General features: G+C 43.4%; 1 protein-coding gene across 1 annotated transcript in view; it reads right to left on the minus strand.

Moving 5' to 3' along the window:
- SART1 (spliceosome associated factor 1, recruiter of U4/U6.U5 tri-snRNP) overlaps positions 1–21,011 on the minus strand; it is a 414,579-nt gene that overhangs the window by 157,289 nt on the left and 236,279 nt on the right. Inside the window, exon 8 of the mRNA XM_078660694.1 lies at positions 8,033–8,178. Within this exon, the coding sequence (XP_078516820.1) occupies positions 8,033–8,178 (146 nt within the window). The remainder of the gene's footprint in view (positions 1–8,032; positions 8,179–21,011) is intronic.

Raw genomic sequence — 21,011 nt, forward strand, 5'->3', positions numbered from 1 at the left:
TCTGCATGTTGTGGATTCTGGCCGGATTGGGGTTGTCCAAAACCATGTGTATCTATTGAGGGTTCCAGATACACCTGTGTATTGGATGGTTGCAGATGGGATTTGGACAGATTTATAGTGAATCCAAGGTTGTGGAGCAACTGCACTGTTTTGTGAGTGTGACGTAGACAGCTTTTTTGCGAGCTGGGTTTTATGAGCCAGTCATCCAAATATGGGAAGACGTGAATGTGTGGTCTTCGTAGATGAGCTGCAACTACTGCCAAGCACGTGGTGAAAACCCTGGGTGCACTAGTTACTCCGAATAAGAGCACCTTGAACTGATAGTGCTGGCCTGCTACTACGAACTTGAGGTACTTGCGGTGAGCAGGGTGTATTGGGATATGGAAATAGTCGTCCTTTAAGTCCAGAGAGGACAGAAAGTCGCCTTGCTGAAGGAGCGGGAGCACTTGCTGGAGTGTGACTATGTGAAAGTGATCCGACTGAATGTATAGATTTAGTTCTCTGAGGTCTAGTATAGGCCTGAGTGTAGTCCTTCTTGGGAATTAAAAAGTACAGGGAATGTACCCTTGCCCTTTGATATTTGAATGGAACTGGTTCTACAGCTCCTTTCTCTAACAGAGAGAGAACTTTTTGCTTTAGAAGGGTAAGATGTTCTCGTGACATTGCGTGTGATCTTGGAAGAATGTTTAGGGGAGTGTCTGTAAGTGCCAGGCAGTAACCATATTGGATAATTTGTAAAACCCATTTGTCTGAGGTGATTGTGTTCCAGACAGGGAGAAATAGTGAGAGACGTCCCCAACAGGAGTGGAATGATCAGGGGTTAGCGGAAGGAAGTCACTGCTTGTTATTTGCAGGGGAAGTGCATGTGGAGTTGCCTCTGCCTCTTCCCTTACCATGATTTCCTCTAAAACCTCTTCTGAAATAGCCTCTTGAGGGCGATTGGTTGTGATTGGTTGTTGCCCTTGTAAGAGGAGGAGGGATTTTCTGTAGAAATATTTTTGGAGCTACCCCTGTAAAAGGAGCGGCAAAAGGAACCCCTATTGGCAGGTAATTGCAAAGCCCCCATGGACTTTGCAACCTCATTATCTTTTTTCATCTTTTCTAGCGAAGTGGCAACTGCAGGACCAAGAGGTGCTCTTTGTCAAATGGCTGGTTGAGAATAGTGGCCTGTACCTCAGGTTTGAAACCTAAAATTATCAAACATGCATGTCTGCTTAGCAGTACGCTGGTGTTCACTGCGTGCGCTGCTGTGTCTGCTGCATCTAGGGCGCATTTGATAGAGGGATTGATGATAAGTTTGCCCCCCAGAATAAGATCATTTGCCTTAGATTTATGTTCTTCAGGCAGCAAATTGCATGAGTTTTTCTAACTCCTCATAATGAGCCCTATTAAATCTGGATAACAAAGCCAGAGCATTAGTGATGCGCCAGGGATTAGCGGCTCGTGAGGCAACCCTTTTGCCAGAGGCATCGATTAACTTGGACTCCTTATCAGGAGGAGGGGCCTCACCGGTGGTCTGTGAGAGTTAGCTCTCTTGTGAGCATAGGAAACCACAAGAGAGTCTAAGGGCAGGTGACCCTTGATTTAAGCACAGTAAGTATGTGCCGGTTTATATTTCTTCTCAACCCTAGGTGTGATGATTCTTGCTCTTACAGGTTCTTTGAAAACCTCATCTGCGCGTTTAAGCATCCCCTTAAGCATTGGCAGTGTATGGGTAGTTTTTTTAGAGGAACTTATGGTCTCAAACAAGAAGTCTTCCTCTAAAGCCTTCTTATGCAGTTCCACTTCATGATAATGAGCAGCCCTGCTAAGAAGCTCAATGTACCCTAAATTGTCATCAGGTGGTGATGAGCTGGACGGATATAATCCAGGGTCATTATCCGTGTTTGAGTCAGTGTCATAATCCTCCCATGGGTCAATATCCTGTGGCCTATCCTCATCCCCATCCTCATGTGGGTCAGGTGATGGTGGGGAATTAGTGGGTGTTAGGAGTAATTGAGGATTAGAGGGCGAAGGAGGTGGAATACATGGTGGTGAAGGGTTAGTACCCACATTTTTTCTCTTCAGGGGAATGTGGTACTTTTCCTGTTGGATCAGAAACACATAATTGAGTGCACTCCCAGTTTTACTCAAGTTCTATAATTTAATGTCATGCTCAAAGGCGTAATTTCCGGCGTGCACGCTTTATTTCTGCTCAGTCCCGAAGCATAGCATGAAATTACCAAAAGTCAACTGTTGCGCCATCGCGCTCAGTTACAAACCGCACAGCCAAACAATTGTGCTGTTGCATCAACACAGCGTGAGTTCAAGTAAAGCAGCATAATCCATATTTCTTCATGTTTTATTCAACTGTAATCTTCATTTATACAATGGAGGTAATGCAATTCCAAACTTAAAATGTAGCATAAATGTCCATCCAGGCCTTTTATAACGGCACGTTAGAATCCATTTTACTTCCTAGGTAACCTTACACGTGTTCACCCAATGCATTTCGGGCAATGTGCCTATAGTCAGGGGTATCTGTGATGTAAAAACAAACAATCAGTGTTCTGATATACATGGCAACTCTTCCTGTTGGTCCATTTTCCTTTTTTCAGGTAATTTCGCATGGATATGACCAGTGTCTGGATTTATAACCAGCTCTTTCTGTTTCGGATCCGAAGGTGGAACATCGACGAGGCTCTTTTGGTGGAGTCTGTTTATCTTTGCTCGCCGTCTTCGGCGTCGAAGGTTACAGCTCCGAACTCTTTGGTAGCGAAGATTTAGTCTTCGATAAAGATGGAATGTGAACAGCGAAGTGCTTTGATTTCGGCGCCGAGGATTTTCGGTTCAGGATTGGCATGGGGCCGACTTCAGCCCGAGCCGGAAGGCTTCTCTGTGTTTCTCGGTGCCGTCCTTGGCCCACAGGCTGAGGAAGGAACGGAGCCTTTTTGGTTTTGTGTTGGTGGGGCAAGGGGGCTTCTGTACTCCCGGTACGCTGACCCGGTGTAACTTGCTCCTCTTCTTCCATGTCGGAGACGGACACGGAGATGTGTTGTTCTTCCTCGGGACCTTGAGCTTGTGTTTCTTCTCGGCCGGAATCTTTGCCGAAGATGTCCTGTACGGAGCCGCCTTGGTGTTGCATCTCATGACGTCAAGCCAGACGGTCAGGGAGCCTCTTCTTTGATCGAAACGATCGGCACACGTCACAGTCGTTGTGTTCCGGGGATAAACAGAGGTGGCACACTTCATGCAGGTTGGTGAGCGGAAACTTGGTGCCACACTCAGGACATAGCTTGAATGGAGTCCGTTCCATTGACTGCTAGCGAGTCTGGGGCGGGTAGGCCCAACGGCCCTCCACGAGTTTTCCGATCGATGATCTTTGGGTCAAAACAATAGGCGAAGAACAGGAAACTCGAACGCTAATTTGTTGATCTTTTTTTACAGCCGATAGCAGTTAATCTCCCATCATATATTAAAGATACAACACATATTTTGAATCTATTGGGGGACATTACATGGGATCCAGAGATATTAGTAACCCTCAATGTGATGTCCTTGTACACTAGTATTCGCAATGAATTGGGACTTAAGGCACAATTTCATTTTCTATCTAAAAGACCGGCGAGTCAATGGGAACATACCCAAATGATATTAGCTATGACAGAATTGATACTGACAAACAACTTCTTTCTCTTTAAGGACCAATGGTTCAGACAAACCCAGGGTGTCGCTATGGGTTCGAAATTTTCTCCGGCCTATGCTAACATCTTTATGGGCTGGATAGAGGAATTTTTGATTTGGGGGTAGTTCAGGTAAAAAATGGAATGAACACATCCTCTACTGGGCATATTTTATTGACGATTGTCTAATGATATGGACAGGGACGAAAGATCTATTGAATGAATTAATTGAATATTTAAATCACAATGATATGAATATTAGATTCACTACTCACTCTAGTATGGACGGTGTAGTCTTCCTAGATGTGGAATTGTGCATTAAATTAAAGATGGTCATATTAATAGCAGGATGTTCCAGAAACCTACTGCCTGCAATTCCTTGTTACACGCTCAGAGTGCACATCCTAAGCATCAGATTAGAGCCATTCGTTATGGCGAGATGTTTAGAGCAAAGCGCAACTGTAGTGATAATTCAGAATTTTTAACATGTATTAACGATATGGAGAAGCACTTTTTACTAAGAGGATATCCCAAGTGTGACGTAGTGTCAACCAAGGAAAGAGCTATCAAGGTTAAAAGAAGCGTCACTTTGAAATCCAGACATAATAATCAACAAACATCGGGTCAAATTAGACTGATCACAGATTACACAGATATGAGTACTACATTACGCAAGAGTCTTAATAAACATTGGCATATCTTACAAGCAGATAGAACTTTGCATGAATTTTTCACAGACAGACCCCAAATTACATTTAGGAGGGGTAGAACCTTAGGTACTTTACTAAGTCCTAGTTATCCTACTTTACCGGCTACAACATCATGGTTAACAATCAAAAGGTTTCTTTAAATGTGGGCATTGAGGAATGTGTAGGTTTGCTGAACACAAGATTAAGCAATTTAAAGACAGCAATGGTAAAATGTATACCATCATGTCAAATATTAACTGTAGTACGAAATATGTTATCTACATTATCGTATGTAAATGCTCAAAATTGTATGTGGGAAGTACTATTAGAGCATTGAAAGAGCGGGTCGGAGAACACATGCGAGCAATTAAACATAATGATTGTCGATACCCTATTGCAGAACATGTACACACCTGCATGGACCAGGGCCCCGTTAAAACATTCAAATTTTATGGTATAGAACATGTTGAGCTTGATCCACGAGGTGGAGATAGGGAACTGAAATTGCGGAGGCATGAGGCACGGTGGATCATGCACTTGAGAGCAGTAGAGGAGGGGCTTAATTATGATCAGGAACTGCAATATTTTCTAGGGGATTAATAAGCTTAGGAATGAGGTATCTGGATTTATTCTGACTTTCCTTGAACTTGAATTGTATTGAGATGAGAATAATAGTTGAGTATGAGACCACGAAGCGTAAGTGATGTTATATGTACTTATTTTTAACTCACAGGTTTACTAAGGAAATCCCATTGGAGACTACAGAATCTCTTTAAGATGATAGAAACAATATCTTATAGGACCTATTATAAAACAAATCATTTCATGATGATATAAATAATATCTTATAGAACTAATTTGATAAATTATTATATATATAACATCCTAATTTTATATAATGAAAGTTTGGAAGGGATTACTTATACTATAGAGCAATTTTACGGGACTGGCCATTATAACTATTGCATATTTTGGCCATTCTAAGATGGCGCCACCTCAAGGAGGGAAAACCTTAGTCACATTCTCCATTTCTAGGATTGAATTCAGGGCATAGTGGAAACCCTGTTTAGTAACGCGACATGGTTTGCATCGGATCGGATGTACCCCGGAGTGCAGCGGAATGCAAAGGTAGGCCTTCAATAGTTTAGTTAATAACTGCAATATTCAATAATATAGGAGAATAGCGCATAATATTGAGGAAATCTTAAATATTTTCACTGGTTTCCCCGTACTTCAGGGACCTGTGATTATACATGGAAGGACTGTATCCGATACTGAAGATTGCGAGATTCGGAATAACCGGGACATCGGCAACACGCCAGGAAGTTTAGCTGTTAAAGGGGTGTTCCCATCTTTGAAGAGTAGTTGACATTGAACTCAGCAGTATTTTATAACAAGTGGGAACAGTACTAAGGATTTTTACTATTATTTTTACAGATCCGCGTAATTCAGTTTTTTTTTTTAATACCTGTGGAATACTCTGGTATGATTGGCCCGTAATACATTAAGTAGGGCGATCTATTTTGTAAATACCTTATTTTGAATCATATAGAGTGCAATTTGACACAAGATATCCTTTTAGGTTTACGGTTCGACATCGTACTTTAACCCCTTGGGCGCGGCCGCGATTCCGCGCCTGTGCGGCACTTCTAAAGAGTGGGCGGGATCATGACGGCCCCCAGCCGTCATCAGCAAACGCCCACCGTGTTGCATGACAGACGGGGGACGTCATCAGCATGGAAGGGGTTAAGAAGATACTCTTTTTGTATGGGAAACAGTATGAAACGCTCAGTGACTAGTGAGAGGTAAGAGTTGGTCCTTTCACTTTGAATAACAGGAATATGGTGTTGTCAGGAGAAACTGTGGTCTCATAGCTCCGTGATTTAAAGTTAAAACAGTATTTGCTGCTTAATTTGTTTCAGAAATACCGTGTGAAAGCCACATAAAGGTATTTACCTTTTGTTTAATTATTCTTCTTACTTTTGAATACTCTTGGGTTACATCACGAGAGGTTGCATACTCATAATAGCACAATGATAGATGTATAGCCTAATTCACTCTCACCAAGATTCTTTGAAGTATAAGGCATTACACTTTTTGTGTAAGGATATAAAAACGTATTGACTTTTGATGTTTTAAATTAGAAGCTAATAATCAATATCATACAAGCTTATGGTGCAAATTCACAGTTTATTGCGATTGTCCACTACTGGCATGATTATAATGTCACAATTACATTTGATTTCGAATATTCCTCTTATGCACTAAGGTGGTTTTTGGGCGAATATTAATCTTTGCTTAATTTATGATGGATGTATAACAGTAAAACAATAAGGTTATATGTATTGCTTTCAGCCCTGACCAAGTCGTAGGGTTACACCCATAAACGACGAAACGCGTTGGCATAAGGGAGTGGAAGACTATAAGACTTGAACACAATAAAAGAACTGGACAAGCCCAAGAACTTCATTTCTTGCTTTATATATCATTGCACGATTGTGGATTTAATAATTGGCTTGTGCATCAGAAATTCCCAACACTAGATGGCAGGCTATGCAAAGCATGTGATCTTTAGCTCACATGCCTCGGACAAAGGGTTATGGAGGCCTAAACATGAACCACTGAAATTGGCCAAAAAAGGACTCCGCACTGTGGGGGAAGGTCAGAAGTTAAGGAGTAAAATATTCTCTATTTTTCTAAATTGGTTTGGGGTTCTTCTTATGTTGGGTTTTCACTTTATTACTATTTTAGTACTGCAGCAATACTTTACACATTGCCTCCAGGTTTAGCCTGACTGCTTTGTGGCAAGTACCAGGCGTAAATCTCAGGTTAAGTGACTTTTGTCGTTCACCCTGACAAGGGTTGTTATTATTCTTTCATTCCCATCAACAAAAAATCCAATTTCTTAGACTCCTTTGCATTTCTGACTGTCCCATTTAAGTGTTTCCAACACTACTGATAGACTCAAAACATTAAAAGTAAGCTAAATTTGGTGTCTCCCATAGATGTTGTTCATATCTATAAAGGGGGAACCAAAGTTATTAGCTGACCAAAATGATTTTATTGACTCTTTCTTGCCTTACCCCTTTTTTCAACTTTTCCACTTATTGTCTGATCTTCATGAAACCCAAATCAACTTCCTAACATCCTGCCAAATTTCATAAAAATGTATGAAATAATGCCAAACCCTAAGCTAAGAAAGGGTTTGCAAACCTCAGAGGCTCATTAAGCCTGGGCCAAGGGGTCACACATTTTCTTTTTTTAATTTCTTTCTTTTTTTAATTATAAATAATTGGGGGACTCACTCCTTCACCAACATAAGTAAGCCAGGTGACAATCTCCCTGTCCAGCTTTAGCTCTAATCATTTTTTTTGTTAGTTTTTACAGGACATGGGAACTGAACCCCAACATGTTGTAAAGATAAAAGTAGCCAGGAGGAGGAAGCTCTTTTTTTTAAGAAGAAATGCATAGGCCTAGGAGACCAGTGGTATGCAGTACCCACTCAGGATACCACCTAGTGAACATTGACTGCTTCAAGACCAGAAACATGAAATCTACTCAGGCATGGGCAGAGAGTCTCCTTTCTTGAACCATCACTTTAAATGGTAAAAAGCGAAGTTAAACAAAAAATTAACAGGCTGAGCATTTTTGAGTAATCTGTAAATAGCAATAACATTTTACCATTGCCATATCGTCCACACTTTCTTCCTCTTCGTATGGTTTGTAGTCCGGTCGCTTCTTCTTCAGCTCTGTGTTCTTCTTTGCCTTCTCTCGATCCACAATGTTCACATTCACAAGGACGTCACTGTCATCTTCCTCCAGAACACCTAGCAAAAAAAAGGCAAAGCTGGCAATTATTATGTGTCTCTTTACATTATCTTAGCTAAATATAATTCTGATGAGTGTATAACCCCCTACAGAAGAAGGAAAATCCTTAGCTAGCTGGCAGGTCCAAGTTTGTAAGAAAAGCAATAAGGGGATGCATTTCCTAAAATGTGAAACAAGACGGATAGCCTATCAAACAGGATTCGGCCAACCACTTTGACCACAGGGAAATGGGCCTGTAACAGTGTGTACTCTCTCTATTCCTCTTTTTTTTTTTTAAACAGAGAATGGTGGAGGTGGCCCATGAAGCCGGGCAACCGTCCTGGACAGCCGCATTAATAAAAGGTAAGCACCGGAGCCTGAAATTCCGTGTTGGACCTATAAAGGTCGGGCGGAATACCGTCCAGTCCAGGTGCCATGTTTTGCGTCATGCCGGCTATTTCCAGCCTCACTTCTTCCTCCAAAACTGTTAGTTCAGACTTTTCAGTTACAACCCTACTTGGTGATATCCGGTCCGTAGTACCCCCAAACATACCCTCAAAGTGGCTGACCCAATCATCCTCTGTGATATGCGCAGCTAAAGCGCTTGCAGTCTCTACTCCCAGGATTGGGCCATTAATAATACCCCAAAACTTGGTGGGCTCCATAAGCTACCCCAAGCCTCCTCCTTTAGGGCTTCTCTATGTTTTTTAAGAACCATTTTATATTGTGTTCTACAGGCTCTGACTAAAACTCTGTCTCTAGGGGCAACATGCAGTGCTGCCTTAAGTGACCTGGCCGCGCGTGAGCATGTTGTATCGAAACATCTCGGGCCCTATCTCGTTGGTTGTTCGAGGTGGGAATCGTCAGTAGGTCCGCAATTGAGTAGGAGACGGATTCAAAAGCTTTGACCACTACCACATCAGGGTGCCGCTGAGCGTCCAGACAAACCTAAATTGCCTCATGACAATTGGCTACAAAGGACTCATGAAAAAGACATGGGGTGATCTGTGCCCATTTTAGCCACCTACCCCTGTCTGTGGGCTGTAGGGCGCCTCCTCACCCACTCTCCTTCTTGAGGCCCAGAGCAAGCCATCTGGTTTTAAGACACAGTGGGTTGTGGACACTGTGGATACTTGCCTTGAGTGAAAAGTTCAATATTAGACAATATTAGATGGAAAAGAGGGGTGGAAACGAAAAAAAAACAATAAAAGAATCACTACCATGCCCTTTGAAAGTGGGTACAATGATGCTCTGGACGGGGTCCAATTTGCCTATCGCTGATTCTAGGTCAAAATCCCTTACGAGAGAATTAAGGGAATCCCCCTGCCCATGATGTTCAAAATGTATGCCTGAATGGCGAGGACAGACAGAAACCCCTAAACTCACAGAGGTGTGAATGTTAAAATAACTTACCAAAACTATGTTGGTGGTGTAACTTGTGGAAGCACTAAAGCTATTAAAAAATGTACAGTTCCCACTTGTGGCTGACGCAGCTTGCCCTGCTCGGGGAATCTGCTAGAACTTTGGATACGCTGGAACGTGTTCCGCTGTTAAGTTTATATCGTGATAAATAGCCCAGTTCCATTTTTGAGCATGAAGAGACAGTGCAGTCAAGCTTGCTCTGCCTGGTTTGTTTAGATAGTACATACTTGTAGTATTGTCTGTTCGAATTAGCACCGATGCCCCTGAAATATTTGAAAGGAAAGACTTCAGAGCCAGGAAAATGGCCTTGAGTTCCAACAGGTTGATATGTAGGGACTGTTGTATGTCCCATTTGCCTTGGACTGTCAAACCCTGTAGGTGCTCTCCCTAACCACCACCCCCCCTTCCTAACTCAACTGAAGCCATTTTGTTTGCTGGGGGAAGGGGGTTGGAGTGTGGCAGCAGGAGGTGAGCAGGAGATGGATTGGAAGGTCACGAAGTGGGCTGACAGTGTCAAAGCAGCGCATGCTACATGTTAAAAACTATTAAAAGTGCTTCACGCTGAATCACTGGCACCGAACATCTCCGTGATACATCACACGCTGGGTTCTGTAGTGAGCAGCCGGTGGGGATTCACCATTCACGCCCCCTGTGCACCTCCCCAGGACACACTGGCTATTACCGTCACTCGCTTCAGCCCAGGGTTCCTAGACAGCTCAGCAGGGGAGGGAGGAGGCCATACACTGCCACCAAAGAGGCCATTACGCAGATGATTTTCACAACAGCAGCTCGCTTCGGTCCATGTCCGAGTGTGCTCTAAGCCAGCTTCAGAGCAGGTGCAGCGAACTTGAGAAATGCACTAGATTGATAACTACTTTGGATCGCCACGGCGAGCAGTTAGCAGAGAGCCCCGCAGCCTTAGCTCGGCGATGCGCGAGTGCAGGGCAGAGGGCAGGGGCGCGTCAGGCTTCCTTCTGCTGGGGGTGGGCGGTGGGTTTTGCCTCAGCGGGGAGCGTGTCTGCGCAGCCTTGTACCTGCCCACCTGTTGCTAGAAGAGAGCTGGAGGGCTCGGGCAGGAGGTAAAGGATTCCGCTGCATTTACATAACCTCTTGTTTGCCTTAATAAAATCAACACGCCATCAATGTATGATCAATATATGAACAAGCTGTCTCCGTGGGGCCGACGAGGGGTGTGTAAAAGCACGCGATGCACGCGCTGTGCAACTCTAGCCCTACATGGGGAAAGGAGATCTGCACGTGTACGGAGTGTCCTGACGCCGTGCGCGTGCACATCGCCTGTCCAGGCGCGCACATGGTTAGTCTCCGTTCGCAAACCAAAGCTACAATAGTCTCGCCAAGGCGAGACAGCGCATGCGATGCATTCACTAGGCGAGACCTAAAAGGAGACAGGTCAGACCCTAAATGTTATGGGCCATCTCTTTATTAGATTGTACTTGTAAGATTATGGGCAGGGTAACACTAGAGCAGTTAGAGGCCTAGGCAACAGACAGTGGGAAGTTCACAGATATTCAATATGGCTTCAGGAGAGGCTTGGGCACGGTTGAACAATGCCTCAATCTGCACCTGGACATAGGCAAATACATTTTAGCCAGGCCTGGATCCCTTCACCTCTGGTTCATGGACCGGACGTCTGCTTTTGACTGGGTGCAGAGAGGAAGACTTTGGGAAAAGATGCTGAACATGGGTATTGACCCCCCCATTGTGCATTTTTTAGCAGCCATGCACCACCAACATGTGATGGGGAGAGTTCGTTATGGAGTAGATAGCGAATTCACAGGACCAATAAAAATGAATTGCGGGGTTCACCAGGGTTGCGCTCTCGCACCCTTTTTATTTTTCCTGTATATAAACGACCTAGAAACTTACATCACACAGGGGAAAGTGGATGCTCCTCTGATAGGCCGCAGGCCGTTACCTGCATTGTTATATGCAGACAACTGTGTTTTAATGTCTAGAACTGGGGTGGGGCTGCAAAGGCTTTTAATTAGGTTTAATGATTTTACGAATGACCTTGGCCTAAAGACTAATGTAGGGGAATCTTATACCATGGTGGTGGGTAAACCCCCCACCATTTTAAAAACATGTTTTATAAATAATGAACAATTGACCTATGTCCCGACATTCTCTTACTTAGGAATTCTCTTTGACTAAAAAATCACATGGCATTACCTAGTAGAATCAAGGTTTTAATCAACACCTGGAGGTGATTTTTAGATTTACCAAAAATGTAGGCTCAAAACCTATTAATGCACTTATTAATATCTATAAAGCCCGCTCATGCGTCGTCACTTTGTATGGTGCTGGAGTTTGGGGATTAGGTTCTACAAAGAGTAGAGAACATGTTTATGAAACGTCTGTTGACAGTCCCCAAAAGTACTGCTGCCACCATTTGTCATAGCGAACTTGGTCTAACTCCTTTGACTTTTCGAATACAATTAGCCCCGCTATTATTATGGCATAACATCTGGGCAAAGGAAGAAGTAGTCCTAAATAGTGCGGTCATTTTAGACTGTTTAAAACTGGAGTGTGTGAAAAAAATACCTTGGCTTAGTCATATAAAAGACCAGCTAGAGACCATGGGGCAGTCGGATTGTTTTTACAATCCAGGAAATATTGCCAAGCTGCCAAAAGTAAAGCTGAAAAGAGATTTCTTAACACACTTATATCTGAGCAGAGGAACTCGGGAGATGGCAAAAAAGAGGGTTGTAGAACAATCACCGTTAGTCTGCACCCCAGGTCTTGAGCCTTATCTCTCTTTTTACTTTACTCCCGTTAAATTATTTTATCTCATAAAGGTTCAGGTTTGGCATTTCACACTTCCTGGTCTCATATCCACGCAATGTACATTGTGATGCCAAATTGGGCCCATGCGACTCAGCGTCCGTTCAGAGCACCTTACATTTTATGTATTTCTGTAAACTTTATATTGCTCCAAGGCGTGCCTTTTTAATACCTCTTAACATTTTTAAACATAAGAGTGTTGGACTGCATTATATCACCTCCAGCTTTTAAAAGATGAATTTACCTGTCTAATGATCTATAGGTAAATTTCTTCTGCCATGCGGTTAGGGGACACTGTTGGAAAATGACTTTAAGAACTTGTTTACATTTTGAGCCCTGGTTTTTAAAAGACTTCCCCGTGAAATTAATTATTAATGACATTGATATTTTGACAATTGAAACTGCCACTGTCGCAGATCGTTATCAGATTCTTGTATTTAGATCTGTAACCTTTGCTGAAATGTTGTCTTATAATGCTTTCTTTTATGACGGGTATACAGCCGAATAAAGACCTTTGAACTAAACTGACTCCTCAGGCAAAAGATCAATAAACTGTGAAATGTTCGACCACATTTGTCAGTCATATCTACCTATGATTGAAAGTGAGTTTGCTGCCCTAACTGTGGTCGCTGCCATGGTGGAGAATTTTTTACGAATGGTTTCAAGACGTCTCCGTCCCTATCTGGCGGAGGGAACAGATGTGAAGCGGGATTTCTGGCACGACATTGAGCTGCCTGAGAAATTACAGAATCCGGCTTTGACTGACCAATGAGGCATGCTGGAGAGTTGTCAGGTGCCTTGTATTTCTTTTCCAGCTTAGGTAAGATGGCTGGAATGGAAGCCGGTGTTCACATTCCTTTCAGGCTTTCCTCCCATATGATATCCACTATGGGAATTGAAAAAAACGTGCCTCTTAGACTGTTCTTTAAAATCATATAGGAAACAAACAGACGGTTTGGTGACCAGGGGGAGCTGAAATCTCTTTGCCAATCTTTCCATTAGAGTATGAAAACCTCCCATGTCTTCCGGTGGGAAGTCTACCGGAGGTGGGGTTGACGGAGATGGTGTTTGTATCTGGTAATCATCCCAGTCATTGGGTAGGGACACTTATTCAAGTTCTCCTTCCTCTCTTTCGTCGGTAGGGTGATGCTCCTCTACTTGAGGTTGCGGGTTGTAGGCAGTGGAGATATGGGAGGTGACCTTGCAATCGGAGATGACCTAGGAATCGGAGTATGAGGGATTGAGGTAGCCAGATCTTATAGTGGGAATCTGTGGTAGCAATTGTCCACCATGTGCTGTAGATTTGAAAGTAGGTAAGCCGGCATCTGAATAGTCTGGTCTCTGTCTATTTTGGTGGTTAGGGTCATGATGGGGATAGTAATATTATTGTTAGTCATCATCCTCCTGGCATTTAATACGAAAGTCTGAATGGCTGTGTGTCACACCAAACATGCCCTCCTCATCAGAATCCTCCTCATCATTCTACTCAAAAAATTCTTCCTGAGGACTAGAGGGCACTTTACTAGGAGAGATAAGCACAGGCAATGTTGTATCCTGAGAAGATGTGTGTTCCGGCTGCAGATGTAAGAGCAGTGTCCTTGACTGTATGTACATCCGTCGACGTAAGCTTAGATCTATTTTTCTGTGTAGTAGAAAGAATAGTTGAAGAAACCGTCGACGGGGTACCCTACGACTGAATAGTCGTTGCCAAAACAACTGTCGACAGAGCCCCCCCTTAGACGGAGCAGCCGCCGATGAACCTTGAGTCGCCACACTGGACTTCGCTGATGTTCGTCGCTGCAAGCCTGCTGTCAAAGAATTCTGGACCATTGACTAAGCCACGGGGGACTAAAGATGTTTGCGTTTGAGGGCTATCGACAACTGCAGCGGCGATGAGAGAGTGATGACTGAATCTTTCGACAACTGTCCTTTTTACGATGAGGTCGCACCCATGGTTCATAAAGTTTGGTATGTCTTTGTATACGTTTTCCTAGACGATGTTGCCGTCAACGCAGAAGGTCTCACCTTCACAGAAACTATAGTCGACTGACAGGTGGAAGAGGACATGATTAGTTTAGACCGAGGAGACGAAAAGGTCGACATTGTGGTAGTAGAAGTAGTGGCGACAGAGGCGGTCACTGACGAGGGCGTCAACGACGTTTTAGACGACGGTAAAAATGTTCAACTCCTATGTTGACAAAATGGACTCTGGTAGAGATTTGAAGCTGTTGTGACCTTAGTAGAAGGCGTCAAGGGTAACGAAAGCACTTTATGAGAGACAGACTCGTTACTGGAGGCGGAAGGCTGATCATCAGCCTTCAATGAATGGTGCTGCCTCTTTACCACCTTAGAAGCCTTCGGGGAGACTGTTTCCACATCACTTGCTCTCTTTTTTGAGGCAATAGTTTTGAGGGAGGTATCGCTGTCATCAACAGACAGGGGGTTGTCCTTGGTTTTTAACTTCTACAACCACAGAAGAAGCCTTCCCTCTCTATCTCTCAAAGTCTTCAGAGAGACTTGCAATCTCTCACCTGGTGGTCAGGGTAAAAGCAGTAAATGCACTTTTTGCAAGGATCATCCAAATACAGTCTCAGCTTTCCACAGGCATCACAGTGCCTAAACAGATCTTTTAGGTGTAGACATGTTGTTTAGAAGAAAAAATTATTTTAAGTAGACCAGAAAAAAAATACTGAACAGAGCTCAGGGAGACTCCCAACACACACCACGCGCTGTAGAAAATCTTAAAGCCTTGAGACCTCTGTGGTGAGGATTCTAAAGGGTGCTGTTGCCTGATTGGCTGGACTTTAGGCCACTCCTAATGACTAGGACGAGCTATTAAAGTGAATGTTTTTCTCCATTAACTTCAGTGTTAAAGTCATTATTTGATACTTTAAATGTACCGTGGGACTCCCAGTTTGACGACAGGAAATGATTCAAGCATGGGAATCTATGAAAGCCCCAATTCTGGAGAACCGTCTTCCTCGAAGACATCCCTTGACACACAATGGAAAACATATAGAAGTAGACAAAGTCGAAAAAACCTGTCAAAAAGTGACAAAGGGATAGATTTTCCCAGATCAGTGTTTAACTGGCACGGAAAGATGAGAGCTGAAGTCCGTGCACCTGGGTGGCTTATGACACAGACAAAGTCACGCAGAGCCGAATTGAGCCACTCAATGGCACACGCAAGGGGTATTGCTCGCACAAAAGTTTCCGTATCCAGCCTTACGTCTGGGAAATTCTAAGGTAAGGCACCTGCAGCAAGAAGTCTCTATCAGATACAACAGATGACAGTACCAAGTGGAACATCTGCATTGTTGACTTTCTCGCTCTCCGGACTGCCAGGAGTAACCATCGACATGGGAAGAGAGTCAACATCCACTTACAGTCCATGTGCCATTAGGTCACCCAGACCAGGTCCCAGGAGAAGAAACAAATAGTATTAACTAGCTTGCCAGCAACCATTTCTTTTTACAGATTCACATGCTTTAATCCGTAACCATCACCAAGCAGGGAGTCCTTCAAAAAGCCGTATCTGACAAATCAAGACTTCGAGGCCTGAAACGCTGGCCCTTTAGTAACATTTTGGCATCAAAAGACAACCCAAACTTCAGTCAATCAGAAGGAAGCACACTGAACCAAACCCCCAATAGGGGCCGCTATACCTCAGTTTTCTTACCACCATTGTGAGGATTTAAGGCACAGAGGAAAATCAGACTGCGAAGAGGGAGAGTCATGTGTAAATCTATGAAAGACACAAACACTGGAGAATTGTATAAACAGGTAACTTGTTTCTTCTCCAGCATTGGATCCTTCATAGATTCACATGTTTGAATCACAACAGAAAGCAGTGTATCAGTATCCTCAATGTAAACATCACTGGCAATCATAACTTGCACACTTAGAATAACAATATACTTAGAGAGAAAACCTAGCAGACAAAAGCTCCTCTACTGAAATAGCTGCCATAGTACTCCCTGACCAACTGCTGATTCTCTAGACATCTACTTATACAGACAATAGTGCTAAGTAAAAAATCTGCCAATGGCACCCACCAAAGAGTGTAAAAGTAGTCCCTATCGTCATTGAGCCGACAACCTTTCTTATGAGAGAAGGTAATAGGTGGTACAATCTAAACTGCAAAGATGGGCCAAGAAGGAGGCTGGCCTCATTGTGGATGACCAAAGGAAACAATGAGTTGGTGTTACTTTCAGAAAGTGTCGGTCTTGTTAAGGTTGAATATCTGATGCCTCAAATTCTAAGAGTGTAATGATGTCTCTGTAGCATTACTTGAGTTTTTGAAACAGCTCAAAGTTACTGGTTCATTAAGATGAAATATATATCAACAAAGAGAGAGGTAGGGAGGGAGCAACACTCTTAATCCCCACTTGACTTTAAGAACAACAATGAAAGAGTTTTACTTGTTTGGAAAACACACAAGTATTAGAGCACAAAGGAAAAACAACACCTATTTGGTGTGTTTAGAAAGCCCTCACTCACCGACCTGGTCGGTGACATGCTTCATCATCGGGCCCCACTGGGAGTGACCGAGTGTCACCCCAGTGTGCTTCAACGCCAGATTTACTGCGGAGCGGGTAATGTGAAGATGTGTGAGCTAAGTGATAGACAATGTGAAAAGAGTGACGTGGGGGGGTTTAAAAATGCCTATATTGTATCAAAAATTGATTTAATGGCTGATCAATAAAGACATATTAAAAATGTGTTGGCAAACTAGACCAACTAAGTTGAATGGTCTGTTTCCAATATTATTAGGTGATGGTCAACATGTAACTGTAACTGCCACAGTGGAACTGCTGGTTGAATATCTGCACAAGTTGGTTCGGATAAGGCTCTGGAATTTTTGGGTTTCTTTTTCTACAAAAAGTTTCTAAGTCACAAAACAGAAAGTGACTGGCGTTTTTTTCTGAGATGCAGAAGCCTTTCCGGGGGACACATCTGAAATTCAATCAGATGTCCTGGAAATGCAGTTTTTTTTTTTTGTAGGTCCTCTTGGACCTGGGGCAAATGTTTTCAGCAGTTTCCAAACTTTGCTCTGGTGCACAAACAACCACAGGAACTCAGGGGGGCACCTAGAGATTCTCAGGGTGCAAGGCAATGGCCACAAGCAAAGTTCAATCGACGTTCCAGTTGCCGCCGAACAGCTGGAAACTGCAGGGAAAAGAAGTCTTGCAGCTTTTTGTGGGCCTGCAACCACATAGGGGCCACCCAACTGACCCTGGAGTCCACTTCTTATTCCCGGGTACAAGGGGGGGGGGGGGGGGGGGGGGGGGGTCAGGTCCAGTCCTTCAAAGTTTCTTACATGTTACAGACAGCAGGCCCAGTTCTCTACTGTTCTTCTGTAGGTCCATAAAGTGTTTTGAGGAAAGAAGGATGAGCTTCCTGCTTTCTAGAGTACACCAGCCTGTGTTTGCGGAAGACTCCTGGGCACTTACTAATCAATGGGTGAATAGTTCAAAGAAGCTGACCTACCCACTTTCTCAGCAGTTCCTGTGTGATCTATTGCAAACAATCTCACAGTGCACAAAATTCAAAAGGGAAACCCTTTTACCCATGTGAAGAGCATGTGTGCCCACCCAGAGGTGATGGAAGGGTGATCCCCATTCCGCTCCTCTGTGGTCAATCAACTGGTTCTGGGGTAGCTTTCCTCCCACTGGGCTTGGTGCCAGCCTGACTCGGGGCAGAAAAAAACTGGAGCTTCCCACGTGTCATCTACCATTTGATTGAGGCAGAAGGGGCCCCTATGAAGTGGATTACATGTCTGGGCCATACCCAAACTTATCTTCTTGACAAGAGAAGAACCCACCTCCCAACTCCCAGTCCATTGTCTCTGCTCTGGGAGCCGTTTTCACATTTCTTTCACACCTAAATAAGGCAATGCACGGTTGGGCGGGTGATGGAAAGCAAATGAAAATTAGTCTGTGGGGGTTTTAGGCAGACTAAAAGTTCCCAGATATTTAATATAAACCTACTTTACTATTAGATTGAATTGTTATTGTTACCTTGTACAGGATTAAAGTTCTAGATTAAATAGTATAATCTATACTTTGACTTTCCCTGTGTACCTATGAACACCACCATGCCTAGTAAAAATTTGAATAGGCGAAGTCTGAGGAGGTATGACCTTTTGAGGGTATGGTCGGTGATGGTAAACCACTGCTGTTGCAGGGTAGAGAAAGATACGGTTTGAATCCCAGTGAAAGGAAGATCAGATTCTCTGTGAAAGTCACAAAAGTGTGTTTGGAATCTGTATTACAGCATCCTTAATGACCTAGCAGTAAAAATGTAAACATTAATGGACAGCAATGCCTCGTCTACATGGCGACAATTAAAGGTCTCCCATCAAAGGGTATATCCAGAATGTGATTCAGAACTTTAAACCAAAAGGAAACACACATTAACTCTTCTTGGTACCTCAGGGACCCCCCCCCCTTTTCCATCTGTTGACAGCTTGTAGTTGCAATCCATAGAAGTATCAATCAAAGCCGGCGGGGCTCTGTCACCCTCCCTCAGAATAACCTTTGCCTCTTCTCTCACAGCAGAAGATCAATATATGGCACAATGTCCCAACAACGTCTGCCTATCATATCAACCCATAACAGCTAATATATTCATTGCCTTAATAGATGTCGACACCCTTTTGATAAAATGGCCCGTCTTGCTCCCCTTTCAGTTCAGTGGTGCAGTACATGAGAATGCTGAATTACATGAGCTACTTTGAGCCACTTGATTTACCACTGAGTTTGCTGTGGGTTGGCTAATCAAACAAACAAGCATATTGTTAGGTGCCTTGTATTTTATTTTACATCAAGTCTTTGTACATAGTGAGTTCTGATCTCTGCATGTACACTGCATGATGATTAGTCCTTTCTGCCGAATGTGGTCTGTGATACATATAAGTTTTAAGAGCTCTAACTGCCAGCTCCTTAAAAATCAAACAGAATGCTGTAAGTATCCATAACTGTTATTGGAAGCTGGAAACACTTGGCAAGCTCTCTAAACTACATTAAAACGTGTAATCTCATGCTGGGGGGGGGGGGTTGGGGGGGGGGAGCATGAATGATTTGGTGGATTCACATCGGGACAGTCAGGTTGATACCCAACAACATTTTCTATATCTAAAAAGCCAGTGACTATGTGGATGGTCAGTGGAGCTTTGCACTGCAGAGCCGGAGGTACAGGTTGCTGTGGCACCTGGGATGCCGGTTGTTGAGGCACACGGTGGAATAAGGTAGGTTGTGATGGCTGCATGAACATCTTGGATAGTAGTCTGCTTTCATATAGTGGAGGCCATTATGAAGGTGTACTGGCACAGAAAAAGATTGCACCACCTTGTTGTTTCCTGGTAATATTCATCACAGTGGCAGTAATAACAACCAGGACCACAACCCACTGCTTTTGTTCATCCTCATAGAAGGGGTGACGAGAATAATTAGCATCTTGATCTCTAGGCATGTCCGGTTTGGTCTTGGTCTTCCATTTGGTTCTCTTCATTTATGTTTTTTGCATGTCATGCATAGTGCGTCTGGCAAGTTGCTGCGCCAAAAAGAACCTACATCCAGTGATTCAGCCTCAGTCTTTATGACATTAGGTGGCGAAAGTATATTGCTGGGTGAAGTGGCTGAGGCAAAATGGATCTCTTTTTTGGCCTTTGTAAGTGTTTCTGTGCTGTTGAAGGAATTACATTTGGTGGTGATGTTGTAAAGGGTACTGTCATCAACGGTGCTTTTTTTGATGAGGACATTGTCAAAGATTGCTTCGTCGACAATGTTTTATTTATAGCTAAGTTATCTGAAGCAGATTTGTAAATAAGGTTCTAGGTGATGCTGCAGTTAGTTCAGATTGGAACGCCCAAGGGGAGGCACTGGAGGTATAAGGAGGAGCATTGACTGCAGCAGTCAGAGGAGACCTCCTCTGGTTGAGAATTATAGAAGACCTGCCCAGCTTCTTGTAAGACTTTTTAGAGGCTTTGCATAGGGGACTGGCAGACGTAGACTGAAGTTCCTAGGTAAAAACCCTTTGCCCCAATTTAGTCTGTGTATTTTCTGATGTTGTAGAGTGAGAATACACGGCCTCTGAAGATAGAACATCAGGTGAAGACTTGTTCAGCAGCTTCCTCAAAAGCCGCCCCTCTTTCATTTAAAGTTGTGGCAGAGAATGGTCTAAAGACATAACAATCGTCTGTCTTATGATAAGCATACATGCAATAGACAGTCCTTGTGGTCACTATCAACAAAGTATTTTTTTTCCACAGGAAGTACATGCTCTGAAAACAATGTTCTTAGGAGAATGTGCCATAATTCTATAAAATTCACATTTTGCTGAACCAAAGTCTAAAGCTAGTCAAACACACTGTGCTGGAAAAGATGGCAAAATCCTATGGATGTAACGAAAAAAGATTCAAATCTAAAGAGAAGATAGAGCAGAACTCTGAAGGATTCCATTCAACAGGACGTGTGGTAGAAACCTGAAGTACAGTGGCTTCAAGGGGAACGTTGGGTGCAAAGTACTTCCTTCTCATTTGCTGAGGATACATCTTTTTCGGAGGCCAGTAGGTTACTAAAGAGAATGTTTCAGGCCTAAAAGGTCTTGTTTGAGGAACTCTGCTAAT

This window comes from Lissotriton helveticus, chromosome 9 (assembly GCF_964261635.1).
Source record: "Lissotriton helveticus chromosome 9, aLisHel1.1, whole genome shotgun sequence".
NCBI classification, from domain to species: Eukaryota; Metazoa; Chordata; class Amphibia; order Caudata; family Salamandridae; genus Lissotriton; species Lissotriton helveticus.